The sequence below is a fragment of the Dunckerocampus dactyliophorus genome, chromosome 17 (assembly GCF_027744805.1).
Source record: "Dunckerocampus dactyliophorus isolate RoL2022-P2 chromosome 17, RoL_Ddac_1.1, whole genome shotgun sequence".
NCBI lineage: Eukaryota > Metazoa > Chordata > Actinopteri > Syngnathiformes > Syngnathidae > Dunckerocampus > Dunckerocampus dactyliophorus.
This window is the reverse complement of record NC_072835.1, coordinates 8037209-8064528: the sequence shown is the minus strand read 5'-3', so window position 1 is coordinate 8064528 and position 27320 is coordinate 8037209. Positions and strand designations below refer to the sequence as shown.

Here is a 27320-nt window from a genome sequence, read left to right as displayed (position 1 = left end):
ATGGCATTGGCCAGTGGACACTGGCTGGAGAAAGAAATGAAGGGACAGGTCCCAAGCCCCAGGTGGGTTTCATTCAGACATCTGACAATACAGCAATAGAATGACTTGTACAGTAGTCTACTCAAATCCAGATTGCAGAAGACCGGGGCTACTCAAATACAAAGGTTAAAGGTCATGAATTAAAGATCTATTTTATTATGCAGTAGATCGCCACTTTTTGTGGTGGTTACATTCTGGAACCACTAGCAACCTAGCGAGTAATTGATACACCCACTAAAAATGTATATGTTTGACTCACTATGACTCACTTTTCACGTCGATTACAGATCAACAATAAAAGCAATAAATGTTCCTGTTGTAATTGATCCATCCATCCATCCATCCATCTTCATCCGCTTATCCGAGGTCGGGTCACAGGGGCAGCAGCCTAACCAGGGAAGCCCAGACTTCCCTCTCTCCAGCTACTTCGTCGAGCTCCTCCGGGCGGATCCCGAGGCATTCCCAGGCCAGTTGAGAACATAGTCTCTCCAACGTGTCCTGGGTCTTACCCGAAGCCTACTACCTGTTGGATGTGCCCTGAACACCTCCCCTAGGAGGCGTCCGGGAGGCATCCTGACCAGATGTCCAAGCCACCTCATTTGGCTCCTCTCAATGCGGAGGAGCAGCAGTTCTACTCCGAGCTTCTCCCGGATGACAGTGCTTCTCACAATTATCTCTAAGGTAGAATCCAGCCACCCTACAGAGAAAACTCATTTCGGCCGCTTGTACGCACGATCTTGTCCCACTTGGCTTGCTGGTACCCCTCAGCTGCCTCCGGAGTCCCATGGGCCAAAAAGGCCCGATAGGACTCATTCTTCAGCTGGACGGCATCCCTCACCACAGGTGTCCACCAACGGGTTCTGGGATTACCGCCACGACTGGCACCAACCACCTTATGGCCACAGCTCCGATCAGCCGCCTCAACAATGGAGGCACGGAACATAGCTTACTCGGACTAAGTGTCCGCCGCCTCCCTCGTAACATAGTCAGAGCTCTCCCAGAGGTGGGAGTTGAAACTCCTTCTGACAGGGGACCCTGCCAGATGTTCATGACTCTGCCAGGTCTGACCGGCATCCTCCCCCATCATCTGAGCCAACTCACCACCAGGTGGTGATCGGTTGACAGCTCTGCCCCTCTCTTCACCCAAGTGTCCAAAACATTTGGCCGCAAGTCTAATGACACGACCACAAAGTCGATCATCAAACTGTGGCCCAAGGTGTCCTGGTGCCAGGTGCACATATGAACACCCTTATGCTTGAACGTGGTGTTCATTATAGACAATCTGTGAAGTCCAATAACAAAACCCCACTCGGGTTCAGATCAGGGGGGCTGTTCCTCCCAATCACACCTCTCCAGGTCTCACCGTCACTACCAACATGAGCGTTTAAGTCCCCCAGCAGAACAAGGGAATCCCTTGAGGGAGTACTCTCCAGTACTCTCTCTAAGGACTCCAAAAAGGGTGGGTATTCTGAACTGCTGTTTGGCACATAAGCACAAACAACAGTCAGGAACCATCCCCTCACCGGAAGGCGAAGGGAAACTACCCTCTCGTTCACCGGGTTAAACTCCAACATGCAGGCCACAAGCTGGGGCGCAACAAGAATTGCCACTCCTGCCCGTCGCCTCTCACTGCTGGCAATGCCAGAGTGGAACAAGGTCCAACCCCTCTCAAGAGGACTGGTTCCAGAGCCCTTGCTGTGCCTTGAGGTGAGTCCGATTATATCTGGCCGGAATTTCTCCACCTCACGCACCAGCTCAGGCTCCTTCCCCACCAGAGAGGTGACATTCCACGTGCCAAGAGCTAGCTTCTGCAACCGAGGATCGGACCACTAAGGCTCCTGTCTTTGGGCGCCACCCAGCTCACTCTGCACCCGACCCCTTTGGCCCCTCCCACGAGTGGTGAGCTCATGAAGGGTGGGACCCATGTTACCTCTTTGGGCTGTGCCCGGCCAGACCCCATGGGTGCAGGCCCGGCCACCAGACGCCTGCCACCGTGCCCCACCGCCAGACCTGGGTCCAGAGGGTGAGGGAAATCTTGGTCCAAAGTTTTGTCTCTTCATTGGGGTCTGCTGAGCCACTCTTTGTCTGGTCCCTCCCCTATGACCTGTTTGTCATGGATGACCCTACCAGGGGCGTGAAAGCCCTCGACAACTTAGCTCATGATAAGGTGGTAGCTCAGGAAGGAGCCTGTTGTAATTACTAGACTAAATTCTCCAGGACACTCCCATTGCCATTGGTACCTTGTGTAATGGGCGCCACACACGGGAGGCAACATCGCCTCTACTTGCGCAATAGGGCGATTATCGCGCGTCACCATCCAGCCAAGCGACGCGCGAAATTCGTGCATGTGAAAATTTGTGTTCGTGTGTGTCATCATGCACATAACGGCTTGTGACGATATCCCAGAAAGTTAAAAAATGTTCAACTTCGGCCAATGAGCAGACGGGATGCTCATCACTACGCTATACTTACCGTGTCCACACGGGAATGTTCTTGGAGTTTTTTTTCTTGGCGAGCTGTTAAAAAGTTACGTCCACACTGTGCCAGATTAGTGAATAGTTGCAGACACATGGGAACGCATAACCGAGTGACAACAATGTAATACACAAGACACGCCTACATGGGCAGCTGTGAACTCACACGCGGACAGAACCACCTGACACACCAAACCGAAGAAAGAACACATGCGTATAAGTTCGTCGTCCTCCGCTTTCCAAGGCTCCTCTAGACTTATGACAAACTAGAATTACATATGCGCCCTTTTTGGGGTATAAGACAAGAAAATACAAGGAGAATGTCGACTGGGTTGAGTCATGACACTCAAAATATTCAGATATACAGTATATGTTGGCTTGTCGTCAAAGCTCACTTCTGGTCACGTGACGTCATTGTAGCGTATTGCTAGTCCGGAATTGTCTGATTTCCCCACTCTGGAAGATGTTTTTAAAAAAAAACTGTGGATGAGAGCATGAAATGATAAGATATGTTGCCGTTTTGACCTGAAATCATTTCTGTGTAGATAGCACCTTAATAAACACGTTTAAAGTATAAAATGTATAAGACGATACACGAGATTGAGTCTACAAGAACGAGACGAGAGTTTAACATTACTTTTAAGAAAAGTACAATGAAAAAATATATGACAACATATTGCAATCTTCTTATTTAATTTCTACTACATTACACTCTCCAGAGAGTGAACCCTCTTCCTGCCTGTTTGGAGGCGACAAACAAGGAAAACAGACACGCATGCACATGGCAATAATTGAAGGCTGGCAAAATGATGTAGCTCATTTTCATTTATTGTGTGATTAATTAATTGACTTCTTATCCTCCCTGGCCTCGTGCCCACGAGATTTTTTTTTCTGAACAAGAAATCATGTCATGTTTTAATCTTGCGAGATGTTGTCACGAGATCTAGTGACACAGTGATTAATGAATGATAATGTAAGATCATCTATGACTGTTGACGTTAGTGCTTTTTTCATAGCCAAACAGAATTTTGTGTCCCACAGCAACAACGGTACATTTTAGGACAACAAAATAACCAAAAAAAATTAGTGAAGCATAAAGACAAATGACATGTTAAAAAAATATGTGTGCTGTATTTTACCTGTATTGCCATACATTTTTAATTATTACCGTTTTATGGTGAATGAGGTGTGTTGTGAGGAAAAAAGTAAAATAAAAAAATATTCTTTTGGAACAAAAATACGCAACTTAAGTCCATGTTCTTCTTGTAACTAAAAAGTCGCCGCTTAAGCCAATAAATGGTCGCCCACTTATGTCGACATAATCACCGTTATGTCATCATAATCATCATTTCAATGAAAAAAGTCAGTTCCTGGCGACATGCGTTGTAATATTATTGACATAATTTTCAGTATGCATTGGCAAAGAAATAAAGACAAATAAATAAAAACAATAAATACAATAGTTAAATGAAACCGTAATAAAAAAACAACAATTCCTTACTTTTATTCCTGTGTCCTGCACAATGGAAGGGCGTTGCAAAGGAGGGAGAGACAGGCTTATTGGGAGGAGTCCCAATAATGAGACCACTACACTGCTTATGTATCACTGTCCAGTTATAGGAGCAGATGCTTTCACATGTTCAAAGATACCATCTTTATCCTTCATGATGGTGGTGGAGTTTGAGCGGCTTGGACTGGGCATGCAGCCAATGTTGATAAGTGTTTCTCCACTTTCTGACCATTTTACGGTGTTTAATTCCACTTCACCTTTCACTTTCCTTTTCTTTGATGCACTGCATCAGATGAATATGCATTACGCTTCGGGGTTACAAACAAAAACAAAAGTGACCTTACAGTATTAATCATTTATGGCAGTGCATTGTAACCACAAAACAATGTAACACAAAACGGCATAACGCGAAGCGTCAAACACAAAACCCCGTAACACGAAAGATCGTTCCACAAAGGCTGCCTGTACACTGTATGTAGCAGGGGGTCCCAGCTCGCTTTCTCCATCAGTTTGGGGGGGTCTTTGGTCTGAAAAAGGTTGAAGAACCTTGATATGCGTGTCCCTCTGTGAGGTGGTTGCTTGTTGTTTGACTGGCTTCACTGCATTGTCTGTGCTTTTGTGACAGATATGGCCACGCTTTAGCTGTGGCAGGAAACATGGCCTTTCTGTTCGGAGGAGCCTCCAACCTCGCCCAGGAGGTGACTTGACACAAAACAGTTTTTTGTCTGTGGAACTTGTGCCGTTACAATGATTTTTCAACATGAATTTGTTTCTGGTGACTAATTTAGGAGGACAACCCTGTCTACTTCAATGACTTCTACATGCTCACAGGTACAAACACACTTATTCATTTGATTAACAGCAAATATGATCTGGAGTATCCACAAAGGTCTACAGGGGATCATTTTCAACAACAGCACCTCCTGTGCTATATTACTGTTTGTCAGTTTATGTTTGTGTTAAAGGGAAAGCTAATTACACTGTAATACCAGTTAGCGTGTTTTTCAGTTAAAAATGTTGCGTACATTTTCCGGTTAGCCTACTACAGTATATGGCACGGGCCTGGTTATGTTATTAACTAAATTAACACCAAAGTTGTATTTATACCTTTTTATAAACCCGAACGCCTGGTCCCAAAGACGTATTTCTACGCTTTTTTCGCGAGAGGCAAAAGGAGGTGATGACGCAACTGCACACTAAGAGATGTCAATTTTAGAGCAGTTTTAAGCCATAAAAACAGCCACAACGTGGCAGAAGTGCATTTGATAAGAGCTCGGCATGGATCATGTGCATGTAAAAACACACTCGACAGCAAGGAGGAAGTGGAAGAGCATGGACGAGTGTAACGTGCAGAAGGTTACACATTGTAGAAAAATTGTAACGCATGCACACACACGCGCGGACGTGCGCATGCAGAGACAAAATTGTAAATAGTTCATGGTGTTATATTTGTAAATATATTGCTATTTTGATGTAAAACAACACTTCTTGTGTTGTTTATGTTGTAGTACGGTTGTTTATACGATTGAGCCGTCACAAAAGCAAAACATTTGTGTCAAAGTGAAAGTTATGCTTGAAATGTATCTTTTCACAAGAAGCTGTTTTTCTCCCTTTTTTTGTTGGGAACTGATATTTTCCTAAAACTTACCTATGTTCGACTGCTGATTACTAAAGAACAAAAAAAGGTGGAAACAAACTTTTTTTCCTGAGAGTCTAATCTTTCTTTTGGTAGGTTCCATGGTTATATAACCATAGAACACAATATTCTGTGTGCCTTGAAAAATCAGTCAAAATCGTCTAAAATGGCCGGTACCAAAGGGGTTGAATTTTTAAAAATGTCTGGGATTGAATGAGATAGTGACAGTGTAAACCCAGCTAGTGTGTTTTTCAGTTAACGTAGAAAATGTACGGCCAAACTTTGCCTTAGTTTGCGTACATTTTTCGGTTAACGTACAATATGGTGCGTGTCTTGTCATGTTATTAATACAGTATATATTAATAACACCAGAGGTCAGCTACGTCGCCGGTCAAAAACACAGAACACGTTTTTCTAGTTTTGCAATGATAGTTTTACATGCATAAAACCATTCTAAATGCATATAAATTCCAAATGAAAGAGATAAATGAACATTTAAGGTTACTTTTACCTTAACTGAAGACGTGACTGTTCCCAAAGACACGATGTGGCAGCAAGACACCACATGGACACCATCTTCCTGTTTTAGTGATGAATGATCAGAAATAGACATGGAGAAAGGGTACGATCAAATAAGCTTGGTTTCTTCCTATTCGGACGTTTTGAATTGTACAAATGCAACCACGTGATGTAACTTGTTAAGCACGTCTTAAACAAATAAACCACAAATAAACAAATAAACCACTCCATACCATTCCAAGCTAAGCTAAGATAAGCTAATCAGTGTCAACACAATTCCAGAATGTAGAATTTCTGAGAAACTTTTGAATTTTGGGGATTTGAGTGTTTCATATTGGGACATTTATGGACCGTGGTCCATTCATTTTAAATGGGAATTGTGAAAAGAAAATGTGGCATTACACAAAATGTAGTATTTTGGGGGGGGGGGAAATGTGTCAATCCCGAATGAGCTGAACATTTTATGTTGGAATGTTTTGAATCTGTTGGGAAATGTGGGTGGGGATGAGTGTCCAAAAATCAGTGCTGTTCATCCTTCACGCAATAAAGTCATATTTGCAGTCTCTCCAGATGACGTAAAGTGGGAGGAGATTCCCCAGAGTGGAGAAGTTCCCCCAGCCAGAGAAGGACACAACCTCTGGTAAATTACCATACATTTTGTCACATTCGAAAATCTGCAACACAAACTGACTTTATTGTAAGTGTTTCATCCTCTTCAGTCTTGTTAAAGGGAAACTGTATCTGTTTGGAGGACTGTCCCATCCTGACGCTACCGAATGCCTTCCAGGAGTTTACAGTTTTGACATCAGTAAGTTGCAACGTATGACGTAGAGCAGAAGATGGAAAGACCTCCAACCTTCCTTGGCATATCGATTGTCTTTAGAATTAAACAAAGTTGTGAAGTTTCCGTTTTCTATCAGTGTCGCTGACCTGGGATTTCCTGACAACTGGGAGTGTTGCCGTGAGAAGTCTCGGACACAGCTCTGTTGCTGTGGGAGACAACATCTATGTTTATGGAGGCACACTCGGGGGGACGCCAACCGATGACCTCATGGTCTTCAACACAGGTTTAAATAATACAAATATCTATACAGGTGGTCCTCGGGTTACCAACAAGTTCTGTTACTAGACTGTGATTTAAGTTGAGTTTTGGTGTAAGTCAAAACTTCAAAATTAAGCCAGTCACACTGTATGTGAACACATGAAGGACAAACTGTATAAAACACGGTAATAAAAAAAAAAAGAGAGCAACTCCTTGCGTTTATCCCTGTGGTTGTCTTGCAGACCTTTCTATCTTCTTAAAATATGATCCTAGGCTAGTCTGGAAGGATAACCTTTCAGATCTCCAGCTCACAGAATCCATGACCCTTCTAGCATCCATTAGCATTCAACAATCTTCATCCTTATTGATGGGTGTAACAGTCGAGTGGTTGGGACCAAAAGAGCGTAAAAGATTGGAACTTTTTATGATGCTCCTTTTTACTTACAATTTTTAATGGTGATGGCTTTTACCGAACATAATGAAGTCCAACTAAGTTATCCACCCAGCATGAGGCACACACCGCATTCTTGTGCGCGCGCGATGCGTATTCGACTGGTTCTAGAGCGAGCCTCGTGTTTACGGTTTAAGTGTTTATGAATCAATTATCGACTACGACTTTTCGTAACACGGAGTGTCGAAAACCGGGGACCACCTGTACAGCAGATCTCTGTCTGTTCTTTTCTCTGCTTTCAATTGTAAATACAGTCATCTCTCATTTATGGTGGTTAATTGGTTCCAGGCCCGACTGTGATAAGTGAATTTCCACACAGTAGGATTCCTTATTTAAATGGAATAGTTCATAGAGCATAGAAAACCTGTTTATGACCTTCTAAATGCTTTTTTAATATTATTAGAGACCCCCCCTAGGCTCCAGCATGCCCCCGCGACCCTAATGAGGATGAAGCGCTATAGAAAATGGATGGATGGATGGATAGAGACCCCTAAATAGACATAATAATAGAAATTAAGACATAATACAGGTATAGACTCCCACGTGAGATCTTTGTTGACTTTACTGACACCTAGTGACCAGTGTAGAATACTACAGATCAATGTTTCAATTTCCATTTCTTTATTTATCCAATGAAGGGGTCATAATTCAGAAGCTGGAGTGCTGTGAAGACAAAGGTTGCCCTCCTCCTTTGTGTTGTGCAGCATGGACATCTTAACCTACGACCTGATGGGAGCCATTCCAACAAAGAGTGTAGTGCGTGTGAGGGGGAGCAGTACGCGTACGCGAAAGTGCCCTAACAGGGTGTCCGATGATTGCGAAGCTAACTCTGGTGATGCTGAACAAAAGTGTCTGGTCCTGAAGATTAACTGAATAAAACCATGTGATGAATGACAATGTTAACGTGCTCTCAATAAAGGAGCGGTAAAAAGTCAGCAGAGGTTTTTTGTTCACTCCAAACCAACTCAGCTTCCTCAGAAGATACTGCCTCTGGTAGCACTTCTTGGGGATGTCCTCTGTGTTGGAGGAAAACCTCTAAAGGCTGTCAAATAGGGTGCCCCAGTACCCATAGTCCTCAACCATCTCCACCTATGTCTTTCAATGTGTTTTTTGAATGCCTTAAAACTGCATTTTAGTTCATTCAGTCATTTTATGCTTGAAAATACTTAATTTAGGCCAAAAATATGTAACATTTGCTTAAACATACATATTTTTTGAGAGGTCGTAGTCAACCAAGAGACAGAAATGATTTGTTAATGAATATATTTTAAAAACCCGTGATAGAGTGAAACCACAAAATTTGGCTCGGGACGATTGTAATTTGTTTTTTTTTTAAATGTTAACTGAATTAGAAAGTGCTTTGAAGGCACTATCTGCAGGGGGAAAAAAAGATAAAGAGCTATGAATGTCTCACAAATCAGTTTACTCAATACTGTCCAGCACGGGACAAGCCGTAATGTTGTAGAATTGCATACAATACTGCAAACTGTATGTCTATGATTGTTTTGTAATCACTGTGAGAGGCATATAGGGGTTACAGCTTTTTCCACCAAGGGCCGCATACTGAAAAATCAAAGGATGGTGGGGCCACTTAAATATGATGTTAGGTATTTTATATATATATTTTTTAATTTGGTAAAAAACTAATAAATTGATATAAACAGGATATTGAACAACAAAGCTTTGCTATTATTAGTTATTAGTATCAAGATTTCAGCTTTTTGTTTTTCCATTGTGGTTTTTGCTCTCTTTTTCCCATTTTAACAGTTTTTTTTTGTTTAATAATGTTTGTACAGTGTGCCGCAGGGCCAATAACAAACGAGCAGCGTGCCGCAGTTTAGAAGACACCCTTTGTTTAGACTATCAAAAATAGACTTTTTAAAATTGTTTTTTTCAGGGCGTGCCCATCATTGGCGATTTTCCGCTATTTGCTGTGAGTCTTGGAGCTAAACCCGAACAAAATTTGGGTGTTTCCTGTACAGTACCTGTCATCACGTCCTTCATTTCTTGTCAACCTAGCTTGTTATCATTCTCTCTCTTATTGTCAAAATCTAACCTTTTAGTGTTGAAGCATGTCAAAGTGATGACTGAAGCTTAAACATTTTCATGATTCAGTATCTCACACCTGGACACCGGTTAAGACGAGCGGCTCCCCACCTCCACCCATGTGAGTATCTTTCTCTCGTACTTTGAAGGAGGGTTTGCTGCGTATTACACCACATTGAAATACATGTTTGTGTGTGTGTGTGTGTGTGTGTGTGTGTATGTACTGTAGGTCAGATCAACGTTTTGCTCTTGTTGGTGATCAGGTTTTTATGTTTGGGGGCTATGGAGCAAGTGGAGACTTCTGTAGAGACCTTCATGTCCTCAACACAGGTAAGCGGGTCTGAACGCAACTGGCTCAGAGAACCATCCATTTCTATACCGCTTTTTATACTCAGTACCATCAAATTACCATAATGGTACCGGTGCTGACATACATTAAACGGTAGTAACCAGACTGAAAGACAAAGTACAGTAATCTCTTGCCACTTTCACTTCGCATTCTGTGGCTTCAATCTATCACAGTTTTTCAAAAATATATTACCTAATAAGCCATTGCTGTGTTGTTGTTGACCACGGCCTATTATTAGTCCAGTAAAATGGGCTACTGTTGTGGCCGTAACCCACGCCAAACTGAAACTAAACTCTGAACCCCCAACCACTCAGATCTGCTAGAACCGGAACACATTGACAGCAACTCACACAAGCACAAGTCTTATTTATGTCTTATGATGTCTACTACTGTATATTGGGTAATATGAGTGTAAACTGTGACTATAGGGGTGTTATTTCATGTCTAGAGGGCTCCAATAATGTTAAAAACCTTATTTAGAAGGTAGTAAAGAGGTTTTCTATGCTTTAGCTACGAAAATATTTAATTTAGAATTAAGGAATCCTACTTAGCAGAAATGTACTTGTCACGGTCCGGTCTGAGTGAACGGGGCTACACGGTGGGCTGGGTGGTTACGATGGCTGCACAGTCAGTTTGATTCTTGGTTGGAACATTTTGATTTTCCTAAAAATATGTTAGGTTAACTAGAAAGTCTAAATCAGGAGTGTGCAAAGCTTTTCCACCCAAAAAGGGTGCATGGGGGCACTTTGATACATTTTGTGTATTAAAGATGCTGAAACTAATCCAGTGTAGGTCAATATATGTTCAACTATCGAAATAAAACATCAGTTAGCTTTGTGTTATAGGTGACAAAGCAAATTAGTGGAATATGTAATAATATATCCCATCAATAATGAATACATTTTATTTTAATAAAAACGAGCTGCATGCTGAAAATGGCCCCGGGGCCACACTTTGGAGGCCATTGCTGTGAATTGTCCTGAGGTGTGAATGTGAGTATGAATGGTTGGTTGTGTTAGTATGTGCCCTGTAATCGGCTGGTGGTCAGTCCAGGGTGTACCCCACATTTTGTTCATTCAATGTCAGTGTCTAATACAAGGGTGACCAAATGTTTTCAAGGGATGCCACATACCGAAAAATGAAAGGATGCAAGGGCGACTTTGATATTTTGTAAAGCAACACATGTAGGTATGCTAACAAGTTGGGGGAAAAAAAGTGTATCATCAGTGTGAGCTTTGCTCTTTGGTGTTTTTTATGGGTTTTTTTTTTTGTTTCTTTTAGAAATATTTCAACTTTCATCTTAAATAATCATACATTTTATTCTCATAATTATGACTGTATTCCTATAATACTCATAATATTATAACTTTTTCCGTAAACCTATTTTTCCAAATATTACAACTTTATTTGTTGTTTTGTTTTTTGTAATATTTACAACTTTTATAAAATAACATCTTTCTTTAATATTTCGCCTTTATACTGTTAAAATGACTTTATTTTTCCTCATAATATTACATTTGTCTCGTAAAATTACAACTTTTTCTTGTTAGATGACAACTTTTTCTCCTCCTAGTATTTTGACTTTATTTGTAAAGTTATTGCTAGTTTTTCATTTTTGCTGTAGTTTTCTTGTTGAATTATGGTTTTAGAACGTTTGAACACCCTTGGTCTAAAAATACTTGCCTAACATCTTATGGGCCTATGACAAACATTTTATTTAACTACCCTTTTTTCAATTGTAGAAAACCTGGTGTGGCAAAAATGGGAGACGAAGGGAGAATTACCTGCTGCCTGTAATGGACAAACACTGACGGCACACCATGACAAAGTACCGGTACACACACACACATGCTCATATGTAATTTATTCATATACTATCAATATTATAACAAAGCTCAACGCTATACCGTCATCGCAAAGGCAATGTTGCTGTTATTGGATGTTGCTTCAGTTGGCATTGCTTAACTACGGCTACACAGGAAGCTAAACAGCTAGTCACACTAGAGTTGTGGTTGGACTGCCTTCCAGCACTTTGGTAGAGAATTGCAAGTCACGAGCTCAGCCCTCAGCCTTAATCTCAGATCCTTTCTGTTACATATATTGAAGGTTTTTCCAAAAGGTAATGCAATAATTAATTACTCTCCCTGGTAAGTAATTACAATCATGTAGGAGTACTTCTGTTACTAATTTATAACTTTTTGAGGAAGTCACAAGTAACTACAACTAATTACTTTTTTAAAGGAATTTTTCCAACGCCGATAATAAATATGCATTCAGTATTTGCGAGCAATCCACATCATTAATACTTGCATTGTATCATCTTTATCACTTATGAAGCATTTGCGTTGCAAATACACATGCTGTGCCGACTGAGATCAATGCACAAAACAAGCCGTTTAAGTGGACATCACTCGGATTGGCCGACTCACGTCGGTTGTCGACATGACCAAAACTAGCCATTGCTTGCACATAGACAGTGCCCTGCGGAAGTATTGGAACAGCAAGGTCAATTCTTTATTTTTGCTTTAGACTGAACATTTGAATATAAAGATGAATGTAAAACCAGAAAGCAACATTTCAGCTTTTATTTCCAGGTATTTACACCTGGATCGGATGCACAGCTTAGAAGATAGCACCTTTGAACGCCACAAAAGAAAACAATCTGAGACAGTCTCTGTGCTTTTTGGCAAATTCCAGCGTAGCCTTCCTATTCTTCTTGCTGAGTGGTTTGCATCTTCTGGTTTATCCATTGCACTTTAGTGCATGACGTGAACAGTAGATTGTAATACTTTCACTCCTGCCCTCTGCAGGTTGCTGCTGATGTCACGGTTGTTTTAGGGCAGCGGCCCACAAATCTCCTGCAGACCAGGGCAGTTTGTACATTATAGCAACCTAATTTATCTTATTTATTATGTATTGTGTAAAACTAAGACAGGAACAACATCAAATTAAAAGCCCAAAATGAATGCAGACCAGTACGAGCCTGGAGTTTGTTTTTCAGAGAGAAGATTACAATGTCGCTGTTTGTTGTATGTGAAAACAAGCAGTGTGCAAAGCATGAATTAACTTGAGGTTAACGTGCACATTAACAACAAATATGCACGTTAGCACTCAATAACGTCGTCAAAACTTACCTCTATGCATTCCCACAAAGTATCAGCATTTGGGACCAAATATGAGGTGAAAGAAACACTGTAAAAATACACACATCTGTGCAGCATTGGAGGAAGTTAGCACACGCACAGTGGTGCGTTCAAGGACCGTTGAACAAAGTGGGACGGGTCTCCGTTTGCAACAAACAACCCTACAAATGCAAAAATTATCCATCCATTTTCTATGCCGCTTATCCTAATTAGGGTCACGGGTTTATGCTGGAGCCTATCCCAGCTGACTTCGGGTGAGAGGCGGGGTACACCCTGCAAACACCACACAGAGATGCCCAAGCAGACATTCGAACCCAGGTCAACATGCTAACCACTTGAGCTGGTAGACTTAGACGGGCTGACATAAAGGGGGTCGACTTAAACAGATTCCACTGTACAACTAATTGACAGTATATATATTATTTATAGTATTATTTGTGAATTGTTGCTGTACTTGTCACTTGTCTGGATGTTGTTGCTGCCCCTACATATATTCTGGATTTTGCACATGTCCAAATCCATTGGAGGATGTTTACCTGTTTGGAGGAAAAAGTACAAAAAATGACGGCGCAGTGATGTCATCCAACGAGATTCATAAATTCAGCATTGGTGAGTGCAGATTACGCGACAAATTACTTCTTCCGACTCTTTATTTACCAACAGTTTAGTCAAGAAGTATTTGGTATGGTGAGCGAGAAAGCTCGTTGTCATGCAAAAGCGAGGGCACAATTCCAGAAGCCACAAATCCAGTGACATGAATATGGCCTATTATTAGTCAAAAATATGCATACTTAAGCAAATGTTTATGTATTATATGCCTAAATTAAGCATTTTCAAGCATAAAAATGGCTAAATGAACTGAAATACAAATATAAGGCATTCATAAGATGCATTCAAAAATGTTAATTTTTCATTCAAAAGTTAATCAGTCATCTCGGCCGACTTGAGAAGGCAAATGCTCAAATTTGATGGCGTCTGGCAATTTGGAGAGGTGTTTTCTTCACGTACAGGGCAGATGGCAGACAGACAGACAGCGGGTGGACATCAGCCCAATACAGACTCCTCCAATGCAGTAAAAGTACACACGCTGAAGTGGCCTTTTATTGCAGCCAGCCTAAGGCACGCATGTGCACCTCACGTCGGCAGAGGAAAAGTGCTCACTATCACATATCTAGGCAGATTCGCAAACAACACTTGAGCAAAATCTGCATTTTGTGTACACACAAAAAGTTTTGCTCATGAAATATAGGATCAAAACCAAAAGTCTTGCATTCATATTTTTGTTGCGTGCATATTGCACATTGTCATGACGCTATACCCTATATGTCCTTAGCTAAGCTGAAGTGGAAGGTCCCGTTGTATGTTGGCATTCCTCCAGCAAGGCGAAATGGACACATCGCCTTCATCGTTCACAGCCATGTTAGTATGCACCACATAGTGATAGACCATAAATGTGATGCATTTATGAATGTGAGGCACCCAAGACATTGTTAAAGTACTGTTGGTGCTTTCGACAGCTGTACATATTTGGAGGAAAGAATGAAGAGCAGGAGTTCAATGATCTGAAAGTCATGAAACTCATTAATCCCTCAGAAAGGCAACCAGGTATTTGCACATTGATTTATTCATTCATGTTTAAATGACCTTTTAACGACATCTTCTTACCCCACAGTGATGAAGGAGATTCTGTCTGAGTTTGGTCTTCAAGGAACCGGCCACAGGTGTGTGTGTGTGTGTGTTGTCAGTGGCGGTTCTGGCTTGAATGACTCCCTGGGCAGACCGACGCTGTGGCACTGAACACAACAGTCCCCCCCCCTCCTCGCAGCACCCCCCAAGAGAATACCGCCCATATGGCGCATAGCTAGAACCGCCACTGTGTGTTGTCATGTCTTCACTCTCATATTTCAGTTTTGACACTTTGCTTTCGTTCTGGTTTGGACAACGCACAGTTTCACTCCCACTAAAATCCCCAATGTTCGCTATGAGCTCAGCAAAGCTGCGCCAGCATACCCGCCCAGGAGTACAACTGCTAATGCACAGGTGACCTGAACGTATGCACACACACACACACATACATACACACACACACACAGTCAAATGTGGTGACAGCTTTTTCTGCTATTATTCTTGTGTGGAGCAGTCAACATATCCACACAAAGAGAAATGTCCACACAATAAAGGTGGCATGTAATGTTGCTTGTGTCGTGTAGAGCTATTTAAATGTGAAGTTTTGCTTTACAACGTTACATTGAAGTACATCACGTTTACACAATTCAACATGTTGGAAAATAGTGATGGGAAGTTCTGCTCTTTTTAGAGAACTGCCTCTTTTGACACGGCTCCCTAAAAATCAGCTCCCAAACGGCTCCCTAGATTTTTTTTGTCACTTAAGTTGATTTCTTATGAAAGTATGTGTAAAATACATTTCTAATGTAAAAATCAAGTACAGGCTGGGCCAATAAAATGTTACCACTTTTTAATAATACACATGTTTTTGAAATGAGAACTTACGAACAAATTGTATTTACAGATTTGTAACAGAAACATCAAATTAACATTTGATACCAAAGGTTCCCCACTTTGTCTCTTGTTTACTACACAGTCCAATAATTAATGACATGTTCAATCCACGCTCCTCTTCTGTGGATTACAGCTGCAACACGCACATTGAAGTTTGTGGTGACATTGCCACACATCTCAAGAGGGATTTCTCCGAATTTCCTGACGGATGTTTGTCTTCAGGGCCTCAATGGTCTGTGGGTTGTTGCAGTACACACTCTCCTTCAAGTATCCCCACAGAATGTGTGGCAATGTCATCACAAACTTCAATATTTATTATATTTATTATTTATTTATTCCTTTCAGTTTTGCAGCAGCCCGTTGTGCCACTATTTAATTCTGGAAATGTACTTGAAAGTAATGCCACATTTGCTGCATGTGTTTACGTTTGTCTAAATAAAAAAATGAAAATAAAAAAAATCTCAACTATAAAAAAACACCCACGTTCCAGTCCCTTTGGCATCACCCGCGCAAACTCTGCCTAATCCTTCCTGTACTTGGTAAATCTGGCCATCAAAATAAAAGCATCCCCCAGTACCACATGCTCATTTAGTCCACACTTTTCACTCAGCCAGCTCAGAAACGTGGCTCAGAGCAGCCCTTTCTCATTTGAAAAAGAAAAAATCTCAACCACATTGAACTCTTGTTCTTCTGTTCCCATATGCTCTGACACAGTGTTGCCAACTTGGCGACTTTGTCGCTAAATCTGGCGACATTCCAAACCCTCTTGGTGACATATTTTCATATCAAAAGCAACTAGCTACAAATCGAGCTACTTTTTCTGGAGTCATTGGAGATTTTTCTGGTATTTGGGCACTTAAACGTGAAAGCGTATTGATCTGCAGTTTGTGTTCTCACTGAGCAGCGGCGGGTGCTCCTGAGAGGTCCGCCCCGCCCACAAAGGAGCCACAAGCCATCAGTGCACTGTCAGCTCCCTCTGCACACTGAGAGCATAGTGGAGATCCATGCATCCATGAATCACGCATACTCGAGGCGTGATGCCGCTGGGGTGGATCTCGCCCTGTGTTACAGAGCGGGATCTAAAACTTAAATGTTTCTTAATCTTCATTAAATGACTACTCATTACACTCAAGCCTCATTCGGACTGGGTCAGTTACCTGTAAGCGTATCAGAACAGGTGATGGGAGAACGATGTGTGACAAATAAACAAGTAGTCCTAACTACAAGATAAGTGGAGGCTGGAGGCGAGTCCGGATGTAATTATATAGACTTTGAGAGGCGCTGGCCGAGAACAAATTATGATATTGTTTTATTTTGATGAAGTGATGGCCAATTTTAAATTACCAAACTAAGAATCAAGTTTATTTGTAGTTGTAAACATAATTAAGGTGTTGGTTTTACTCACTTTTTTGTTTGTCCTACAAGATCCTGCTTTTTTCCTACAGTATCTGTTGCAACATCATATGCTAATAATATGCAAATTAGCCAATGACGTCATATGGCGAGTTCTGGCGACTTCTACGGCAGCCAATAGCTCCTTTTTTTTACTGAGTAGTTGGCTGCAGTGCTCAGCCCACCTTAAAAGACCTTTATTTATGTTTTTACTTTAGCTTGGTGAGTGAATGTGGCACTAACAGTTTGTTTTGCCATAATACAGGGTTAGCAAGCAACATTTAGCTCCCTTAACTCACCTGCACCCGTAGCTGTACGCTAACCTGCAAAACAGCGGCATGTACTACGTAATGCACTGTTAATGACTTGATTGGCTGCATAAGTAAATATGTACCAACAGGGTCTCATCATTGGCTGGAACAGTGTTCATCATTGTGTTGTTGCCACCTGTCACTCACGGAGTTGCATTGCAAAATGATACAGAATGATGTGTTTATTTTATTTACAGTGCAGGTTGGATTATATTTTGTTGTGCTGCCCGGATTTGCTGTGCTTTGAGAACACAAGATCATTGCACTATTGCTTGGCGGGAACGCTTCAGTGAACCAACACAACATCAACAAAACATCACACAACTATGAATTAAATTGTGTAAAACTAAAAGGAAAACAGCATTCAGGTAACCGATTTTGCTAGTCTTTAATAACGATTGGCGTACAGGAACACAAAGTTTCCACCAACCATGAGACCAAAAATGAGAAAAAAAGCGATGGCTTGCTCACTTCAAAGAGCTGGCTCCTGTCGTTCACTTCAAAGAGCCGGCTTTAAGAGATAGGTTATTCAGTAATACAAATAAAATAAATGAAGGAGGAAAAGTTGACAAAAGCATTGTGTGGTAATAAATGCAGGGTTTCATTAAGAAATATTTTAATTAAATAAGGAATAAAGAATAAAACATAAAGAGCAATAACTAGATAAATACGGCGTATATTATGGATAAAACTGGAATAAGTGCATGGCATGTACCACTGAAAAATTGAAGAGGTGGCTGACATCAGTCTACGACCTCAGGTGCAAGCTGTGCAATGAAGCTCTAGAGACACTGCAGCACATCACAGCAGGGTGTTAGAAAGCATACATGGAGCGGCATAACCACGTAGCAGCAACATGGTATCGGAACATCTGTACCAAATATGCACCGGAGGTCCCAGAATCGAGATGGCAGACACCACCGCAGGTGGTTGAGAACAAGCAGACCAAGATCCTGTGGGACCTCCAGATCTACATTTTTTTATTGCTCTCTCTCTTGTACTCACTCGTAGCTCGGACAACAGAATACCGTCTTCCATTTTTGGTCTACAGTGCGAAGCTTAGGTTGACAGGAATGTGCTGTTTTTTTTGACTATGCTGTGTTCGACCCTCATTCATTTTCTTCAAGATCTTCTTCAAGAAAGTATCTTTTTAACCGAACCTATCCTAACTCGTAGTAAAGGTATAGTTCATACATGATGCGATCCAACTGCTTATTTTTCTGCTGCAGGTGTTGGTCCACAGAGACTTCAGTACAGTTCGAGACAAAGCCATGGCAATGATCCAGACTGCTTTCACTCTACTGGACCAGGAGTTCCAGAAGCTGGATCGGTACCTTAGTTTAGTTGTACTTTTTAAAGCTCTAAATATAATTTTGGAAAAGTAATATGGGTGAATTCAGAAAACAGTAGGGCTAGAGTTACCTAGCCTAACCCGAACTCGAACCCAAACCCAAACACTAACCCTAACCAATCCTTTGACGTACATACGTAACTTCATAAGACAAGGGAGTGAAAAAACAATAACTTGTGGACATTCTTTTACTGTACATAGAATACACTTCAACTAATTCCCTTGTTATATGGCTCTTCATACAAAAAACAAAAACAAATGCATACTTCAAATGTGAACACCAGGCATACACAGTTGGAAAAACTCAGTATTGCCAAATCATACATTTAGTTAGTTTAGTTAGTTACTAAGCAATAAAGCAATTCACGTGTATTTTCACGTTGTTCCATTCTTGTTCAAAACTGTGGTGTGCAAGAGATGTTATTACATTACTACATTATTTTAATGTCAAAATGTATTACGTCCCAACTGACCCATGTCCTTTCAGTATGTGCAAAGTGTGGTTTTGCATTGCATGATTGAGTTCTAGTACAACAACTAGTCTAGTTGTTGCCCTGTTCTAGCCTCTGGTGCTACCAGAGGCCTTTCTGCAGGATCAGGATAAGGGACAAGCAAAAGTGCATAGATTATACAATTATTCATCCATTTTCTATACCGCTTCTCCTCATTAGGGTCGCGGGGGTATGCTGGAACTTATCCCAGCTGACTTTGGGCAACAGGCGGGGTACACCATGGACTGGTCGCCAGTCAATCGCAGGGCACATATAGACAAACAACCATTCACACTCACATTCATACCTATGGACAATTTAGAGTCGCCAATTTACCTAACACCTTGGAGTAAGGGTAAGAAGGCCGGGAGGAGATCGGAGGAGATCGGAGTAAAGCAGCTCCTCCTCCGCATTTAGAGGAGCCACATGAGGTGGCTTGGGCATCTGGTCAGGATGCCTCCCTGGTGAGATGTCCAGGGCATATCCGACCGGTAGGAGGCCTCGGGGAACACCCAGGACATGTTGGAAAGACTATGTCTCTCAACTGGCCTGGGAACGCCTCAGGATCTGTCGGGAGTAGCTGGAAAAAGCAGCCGGGTCTGAGCTTCTTGTCTTAGGCTGCTGGCCCTGTGACCCATCCTCGGTTAAGCAGAAGCAGATGGATGGATTGATATCTATATTTTTAATTGATAAATAATCCCTCGTTTGTCGTGGTTCATTGGTTCCAAACTCGACCGTCATAAGTGAATGTCCGCGAAGTATGGGTGGCAGTGGCTCATGAGGTCGAGCAGGTCGTCCAAAAACTGGAAGGTTGGCGGTTCGATCCTTGCTCCCTCCATGTGAATAAACATGTGGGAGGTAGCAGGCGCAAATTGGCAGCCAGTTTCCGTCAGTGTACCCCTGGGCAGCTGTGGCTACAGATGTAGATTAACACCACCGGTGTGTGAGTGAGGAGTGAATGAATAATTGCGTCACTTCACTGTCAAGCGCTTTGGTTACCTGGAGCTTTCTAAAATCAATCCATTATTATTTATTAAGTACGATTCTTTACTTATGGAATATCTTTAGTAGTTAGAGCTTAGAAAACCTGTTTACAACCTTCTAAACATGGTTTTAACAATATTAGAGCCCTCTAGACATGAAATAACACCCCTATAGTCACATTTACACTCCTATTCCCTATTGGGGTAGACATAATTACAGAAAATAAGACATATTAGACATAAATAAGACTCACACATTCGAATTGGTAGTGTCTTGTTTTTTTCTGGACAGATACTCCCTATGGTGGCTATTGACTCATCAATGTAACATTACTGACACCTAGTGACCAGTGTAGAATACTACATATTACATCTTTGAATGTGTCTTCTGAATGCCTTATGTTTGTATTTCCATTCATTTAGCCATTTTTATATTTGAAAATGCTTAATTTAGGCCAAGAATACATCCATTTTACCTAAATATGCATATTTTTGACAAATAATAGGTCGTAGTCAACCACAAAATAGCAATCATTTAATAATTTATTTTGAAAAATTGTGAGAGTGAAGTTCAATCAGTGAAGTGGCGAAATTAAATTAATAATTTCTTGCTTTTCATGTAAGTGAATAATTTATTCTTTATATGCGTGATGAAATAGCCTACTGCTACTAATGTGTTTTGTCATGCTGTTTATGGAAATGCATTTATTGATTAGTTTATTACATTATTACTTTTTGAAATGATCTTTGCAGAGAGAAGAGAACATTGTCAAACTCTGCTGCTGCTCTTCAAGTAGAGAGAGAAGCCATCGAGGCCCAAAAGCAGCAACATCAACAGGTTCATTATTTATTACATATTCCGCATTACTGCAATATTCAGCTATGCTCTTCTATCTGTGTATGGTGCATACGTGTGTGTGTGCGTGTGTGTGTGTGTGTGTGTGTGTGTGTGTACATGTGCGTGTGTCAGGAGTTACAGGAGATGCTGGACAGACATCGCTCTCAAAATGAGGCGTGGCTTCGAGCCAGAGCTGAAGAGAACGACCAAGAGCGGAGGGATCTCTACAGACTGCGGGTCAACACACACACACACACACACACACAAACATACACACACACAAACACACACACACACACACACACACAGCACAGTACATTGAGTCTTCAATGAGTCAATCAATTGCTCAAAATTCTCCAAAGTCACAAAATTCTCTTACTTCACATTGTTTAGGGACGTTTTGTGTTGCAACCTTTTGTGTTCACAACTCCTGGAAATTATTAGTAGTGTATAAATGAAGTGGAAGAATACATAGTTGCGCATTACTACACTGAGTAAGGACAATGTCCCTTTTTTTCTTGCTAGCAATTGTTTTTCCCTATCATGATGTCTCAGAAGATGAGACATGGTAAAATCTTCAGAAGCGGGAGAGATGCCGATCAACATTGGGTTCATACTCAATCCAAGCTGCGCAAAACACTGTAACCACCATGAAGGGTAAAGCTGCTATGTTTGAACATGTGAAAGGAGCTGCTCCTATGAAATGGACAGTGATAACTAAGCAGCATAGTGGTCTCCTTCCAATAAGACCCTTTCTCCCTCCCTTGCAACGCCCCTTTCTTCAGAAACAGGTTCCACTGTACATGGATATGATATCCAGCTTTACATCTCCCCTAAAGCCATCACTCCTGCCATCCCACTCCACACACACCAATATCAAAACCTGGATGTGCACCTACTTGTAAACCTGACCTGCAATAAGCCAGAAATCATCACCACTGGCCCCAAATCTTTCCTACCCTCCTCCCAGGATTTCTCATTCAGGTCAGATAGTCACACCCTCCCAGGAATTTGGTGATGTCAGTGGTCTCCAATCGTCAGAAAGTCATTGACTGCAAAGCATTTTCATTTTATTAAAATGATGTTTCCATTTTCAACAATGTCAGTTTGTCCTAATACACACCACTAACAGGCAAAATGTCTGTAATTCCTAAATGGTAAATCATATATTTTTAAATCCTCTTAGAGCGAAGCTAGAAATTTAATCACATGCTGACTGTTAATTATTAAAGTTGATTATGGTGGCGCATAAAGGGAAAATCACATGTCACTGTTCAAGTACTTCCGGACACAACTGTAAACTCTGTTTACTATTCTTGTAGGAGGAGGTGCTGCACGAGCAAGAGAGACTGAAGGAAGAGCACATCAGGATCCAAAAACGCAGTGAACATCTTCTGTCGGTTATGCAGCAATTCAAAGGAATGTAAACATGACGTCTTTTGTATTTCATGTATGGTAATTAGGTAGCTGCACACATGAATGTAGGTACAATATATAGACGAACGTACAGTATTTCACATTTTTAGGCAAGTGCACAACAAACCTGAAATCACGTCTAGTTAACCACTAATAACAAACTGTTTTATCTAATGGAAGGTTGCAAGTTCCAGCATTTTGACAGGCAAGGTGAGAAACATTATTGAATTGAAGAACTAACTCGTAACAAAAGAGGAAAATGGTGTCTATGTGGTGTGGCGTCTCCCACATTGCGTCTTTGTCTCACGTCTTCACTGAAGGTAAAGGTAACCTTAAATGTTTATTCATCCCTTTCACTCCTCTTGTGTATGCTTTTTGAATTACAACATACTATAATTGTAAAAACGTGTTTTCTATTAACATTACTGAGACTTGTAGTGTAACTGTATGAGGTAGCAAAGAACGACAGAGTCAACCGCTGATGACATCATAGACGGGCGACGGCGGTCACTTCCGGTTCTTGTTTACATGGATTAGCAAGCTGCTAACAAGGACATTTTGTGATAAAAAATACATTAAGAACACAGTTGGGCTCGCACGGTGTATTAGCGTACGCTAACAGGATAATGTACGCGAACCGAGGCGAAGTTTTGGCGCAAATTTTCAGCGTGAACAGAGAAACACTCTTAACCGGGGCGCGAGTTAACCAAGGGTGCACTACAATAAAATAGGAATAAACTGTTAATAATAAATAGAAAATAAATAAGGTTGAATATGTACCTACATATAACACGCTAACCAAGGTTCCACTGTGCTTGAAACCAGAAGTTTACATACACTGTGTGACACACATAAATATTTTTTTTCTCACTATCTGAAATTAAATCAGACTGAACTTTTCCTGTTTTAGGTCAGGTAGGATTACCGAAATTATTTGACCACACTTGAACCAAATCATACAGTTTAAAGGCGGTGCTATGAAATAGTAAGGAAATCTATGTAAAGGTTTGACTTTGAAGAAAGTAATAAAAACATTTTTTTGGCCTTTCCAAAACAGCATTTAGCAAATATGAATATTTTGCTCATCCTAACTGACCTAAAACAGGAAAAGTTTAGTGTAATTTAATTTCAGATAGTGAGGGGGGAAAAAAACGTGTATGTTTACATAATGTATATAAACTTCTGGTTTGAACTGTAAATATTGCGATGATTCAGCATTCATGGCCCCACGAATTTGTGGATTTTTGGTAAAAAAAAAAATGGTTTCATTTTTTTTCTCAAAAATTTTCCACAGGACAAATACGTCTCATTCACCGTAAGTTGATCCAAAAAAATCTAAATATGTGGTAACGCAGGTAAAATGTGCGGCATCCAAGTACCACTGTGAAAAAGCCCACATTTTTTTACATGTTTATGTTTTTATGCTTCACTGATAATGTTTTTTCATCAAGTGTTGGGATTTCGCACTTTGGTTGGCGGTCCTTGAACACACTATACCTATAGTTGCTGGGAGACGCAAAGTGAAACTACAACTTCTACACTGCGACTCTGATTTCATCTGTTGATGGATCATGTTCCATTTGTTAGTGGTGAGTACCTGTACATTGAATACTACTGTACTGTAGTACTGTCTGTCATGGTGAGGTACAGCATGGGCAGCTGTTATAACTTTGAAAACTGTACATTCCGACCACTTCCTGCTCTGACGCAACACAACCACACGCGTGCATTAGTCATGTTTGTGGTCAGCTAATGATAGTGATGTGGCTAAAGTCGGCTACTAACGTTAGCTATCATGACCACACAAAGACTCCAGATTGGCTGTGGAGCGCCATGGACATTTGTTGGCAACGGGTGCAGTAAGATAATGATGCATAACATAGAATTGTTAACATACTTAGTGTTTAGTTTGTTTTAGTTACATTTTACTGTTTTTATTGTTAGCAAACTCATTTGCTAACAATAAAACAGACACACATGACACACACACACTAGAAACATGAGAAGTATCACATTCGGAAGAATTCTCAAAAAACGATTCTGACAAGCTAAAGAAAATTGGCTCAGTGTCAGGAAAATATGTTTTGTGTCCATTATTCCATTTGATTTCACTAGTTAGTTAGTAATTATGCACTAACAAAAATATGTATTTCTGCTAAGATACACATTAATGTCACACTGATTTGCTATGATTATCTGCTTGAGGCTAGAGGCCTCTTGTCGCCAAAACAAGTCCTCTACATGCTTATCACCTAATTCAAATAGCCTTGGGTTTTCCAGGCATGTGAGTCTGCCCTTCATCGTCTCTGTCCCTGAGGAGGAGATCACCCCTCCCCTCACACATGTGGTTTCCTATATGAACTAACATTTTAGCATGTGTATAGTCAGACATTTTCTCTAGAAGCCGTCTGTTCAGGTTGTATTGGTTTGTCTCCTTGCATGCAAGTTTTATTAAACTGTACCGCTGTGTCTCGTTATTCTCAAAGAACTTGTCTTCAGTGACAAACATCATTGTAAAACCATATCCAGGGGTGATCACAACATACGAGTGAGAAAAACCACTGTTGGATAAAACGTTCCCTCCTTCAAAGGCAGTAACTTTAGGAATACTTTGCCAACTACTACAAGCGCCCTTTAAATGTCACCTGAAGGAGTGGTTCAGGTGTGTAATCATAATCACCGCCATGTGTAACTACTGCTTAAGACGACAACCGATATGCTTCATTCTAAATTACGCACTTCAGTGCTAGTTTATTTCACTTTTCTAATACTGTACGAGTGTCTTGTTTTGTGGCAATGTGCAATACAGACCACACTTATTTGCATACATGAGCACATCCATGTGGCTTCAGGTGGTCCTTCGGTCTGGTTTATGTCTCCTGCTTGTGCTTCTTTGTTATAAACGTTACTATGTCTTATTGTCTAGTGCTTCTATGTTGTGTGCATGTCCAGTCAGCTACAAATTATTGCATGATAATTTATCTGACATATTTCCATACAGTAATTTGTTCCAGACCTGAACGTGATAAGTGCATTTCCACCAAGAAGGAGTCCTTATTTATAAATGGAACACTGTCATACTTAGAGCATAGCAAACCTGTTTAAGACTTCCAAAATACGCTTTTAATATTATTACAGCCCTCTAGGCATGAAATAACACCCCTATAGTCACCTTTACAGTCGTATTAGCCAATATAGTGGACATAATAAGTGAAAATAAGCCACTGAAGACAAATAAGACTCGTGCTTGTGTGTGTTGCTATAAATGTGTTCCCTAAGTGAGCTGAGTGGTGGGCGGACAGGAAGTGACGCCGGGGGTTCAGAGTTGAGTTTTAGCTTGACGTGGGTTACGGCCATACCAATAACAGTAGTGTTTTTATTCGGGATAAATATACCTGTTGTGAGATTATTCACACCTGCAATAAAAGCCTATTGTGAAGTCTGGCAGTGAAGTCTGGTGTCTCTCACTGAACATCACAGTCACATTACTGACACCTAGTGACCAGTATAGAATACTACATATCATCCCAACGTCTTTGAATGCGTCTTCTGAATGCCTTATATTTGTATTTTATCTCATTTTGCCATTTTTAGGTTTAAAAATTATTAATTTAGCCAAAAATCATGTAAACCGTGCTTCAATATGCATATTTTTGACTAATAATAGGCCATGTTCAACCATAAAACAGAATGATTTTTTTTTTAAATATATTTTTGAAAAAACATGATAGAGTGGAGCCACAAAATTTGAACTGTGAAGTGGCAAGGAATGACTCTATACATATACTGTACATATGTTCATTAATACTGTTTGTACTATCCCTATTTAAAAATAAACAAACACCCAAAACTTATGTCAACCATGCTACCAAGAGCAGCAGACCTGAGGGATATCCGTCTTTAAAAGCAACTGATTTTCAACTGAGATTCACAAAGACATAAAGAAAAATGTAACTTTTCATTCCGACAACTTTCTTCTGGGCATCCCGCTCATGTCTTTAAAGACAGATAACCCTCACGTCTGGCGACTTCCTGGTAGCCTGGCTGTTTGCAGCATTTTTCTTTTGCATTTGTTTTTGATCTTGCATCCTTTATGTGGGGCCGCACGGTGGATTAGTGGTTAGCATGTTGGCCACACAGTCAGGAGATCGGGAAGATCTGGGTTTGACCTTTTGGGCATCTCTGTGTGGAGCTTGCATGTTTTCCCCGTGCGTGTGTGGGTTATCTCCGGCTACTCCTGTTTCCTCCCACATTCCAAAAACAAGCATGTTAGGTTAATTGGAGACTCTAAGCTGTCCATAGGTATGAAGAATGTAAGTGTGAATGGTTGTTTGTCTATATGTGCCCTACGATTGGCTGGCGACCAGTCCAGGGTGTACGCCCAAAGTCAGCATACCCCCACGACCCAAATGAGGACAAGCAGCATAGAAAATGGATGGGTGGATGCATAATAATTGCCACATTTCACTCATTTCACTGTTGGTAATGGCGTCGTAATGTCCAAAGTGTGCCTGTGACTCGTTTATGTTGTAGAAATAAAATTAAAACACAAAAAAATCTGCGAAAATAGAAAACAAAGAGTAAGGCACAATGTCAGGAAAAAGGCTGAAATGTTGATACTAATAATTGATCATACAAAGCTTTATGTAAATTGTTTTTAAGCCTTTTTATAAATTTTAAAAATATATACAAAAAATATCAAAGTGGTCCTCCGCATACTTTGATTTTTCTGTGGAAAATAGTTTGGACACCCCTGCTATAAGGTAACACAATTAGGCAAGGAAAAAGGCTTTTCTTCATTTGGCTTAG

At 40.8% G+C, this 27320-nt stretch overlaps 1 protein-coding gene across 1 annotated transcript; it reads left to right on the top strand.

Moving 5' to 3' along the window:
* Positions 1-22522, top strand: zmp:0000001301 (rab9 effector protein with kelch motifs). Its single transcript, XM_054757959.1, has 18 exons — positions 1-62; positions 4649-4721; positions 4815-4854; positions 6740-6818; positions 6898-6986; positions 7099-7245; positions 9787-9838; positions 9947-10047; positions 11809-11894; positions 13737-13818; positions 14543-14628; positions 14727-14814; positions 14882-14930; positions 15159-15249; positions 18662-18762; positions 21011-21095; positions 21228-21332; positions 22418-22522. The coding sequence occupies exons 1-18, from the start codon at positions 1-3 to the stop codon at positions 22520-22522; spliced, it is 1521 nt and encodes a 506-aa protein (XP_054613934.1).
* The last annotated feature ends 4798 nt before the right edge of the window (positions 22523-27320 follow it).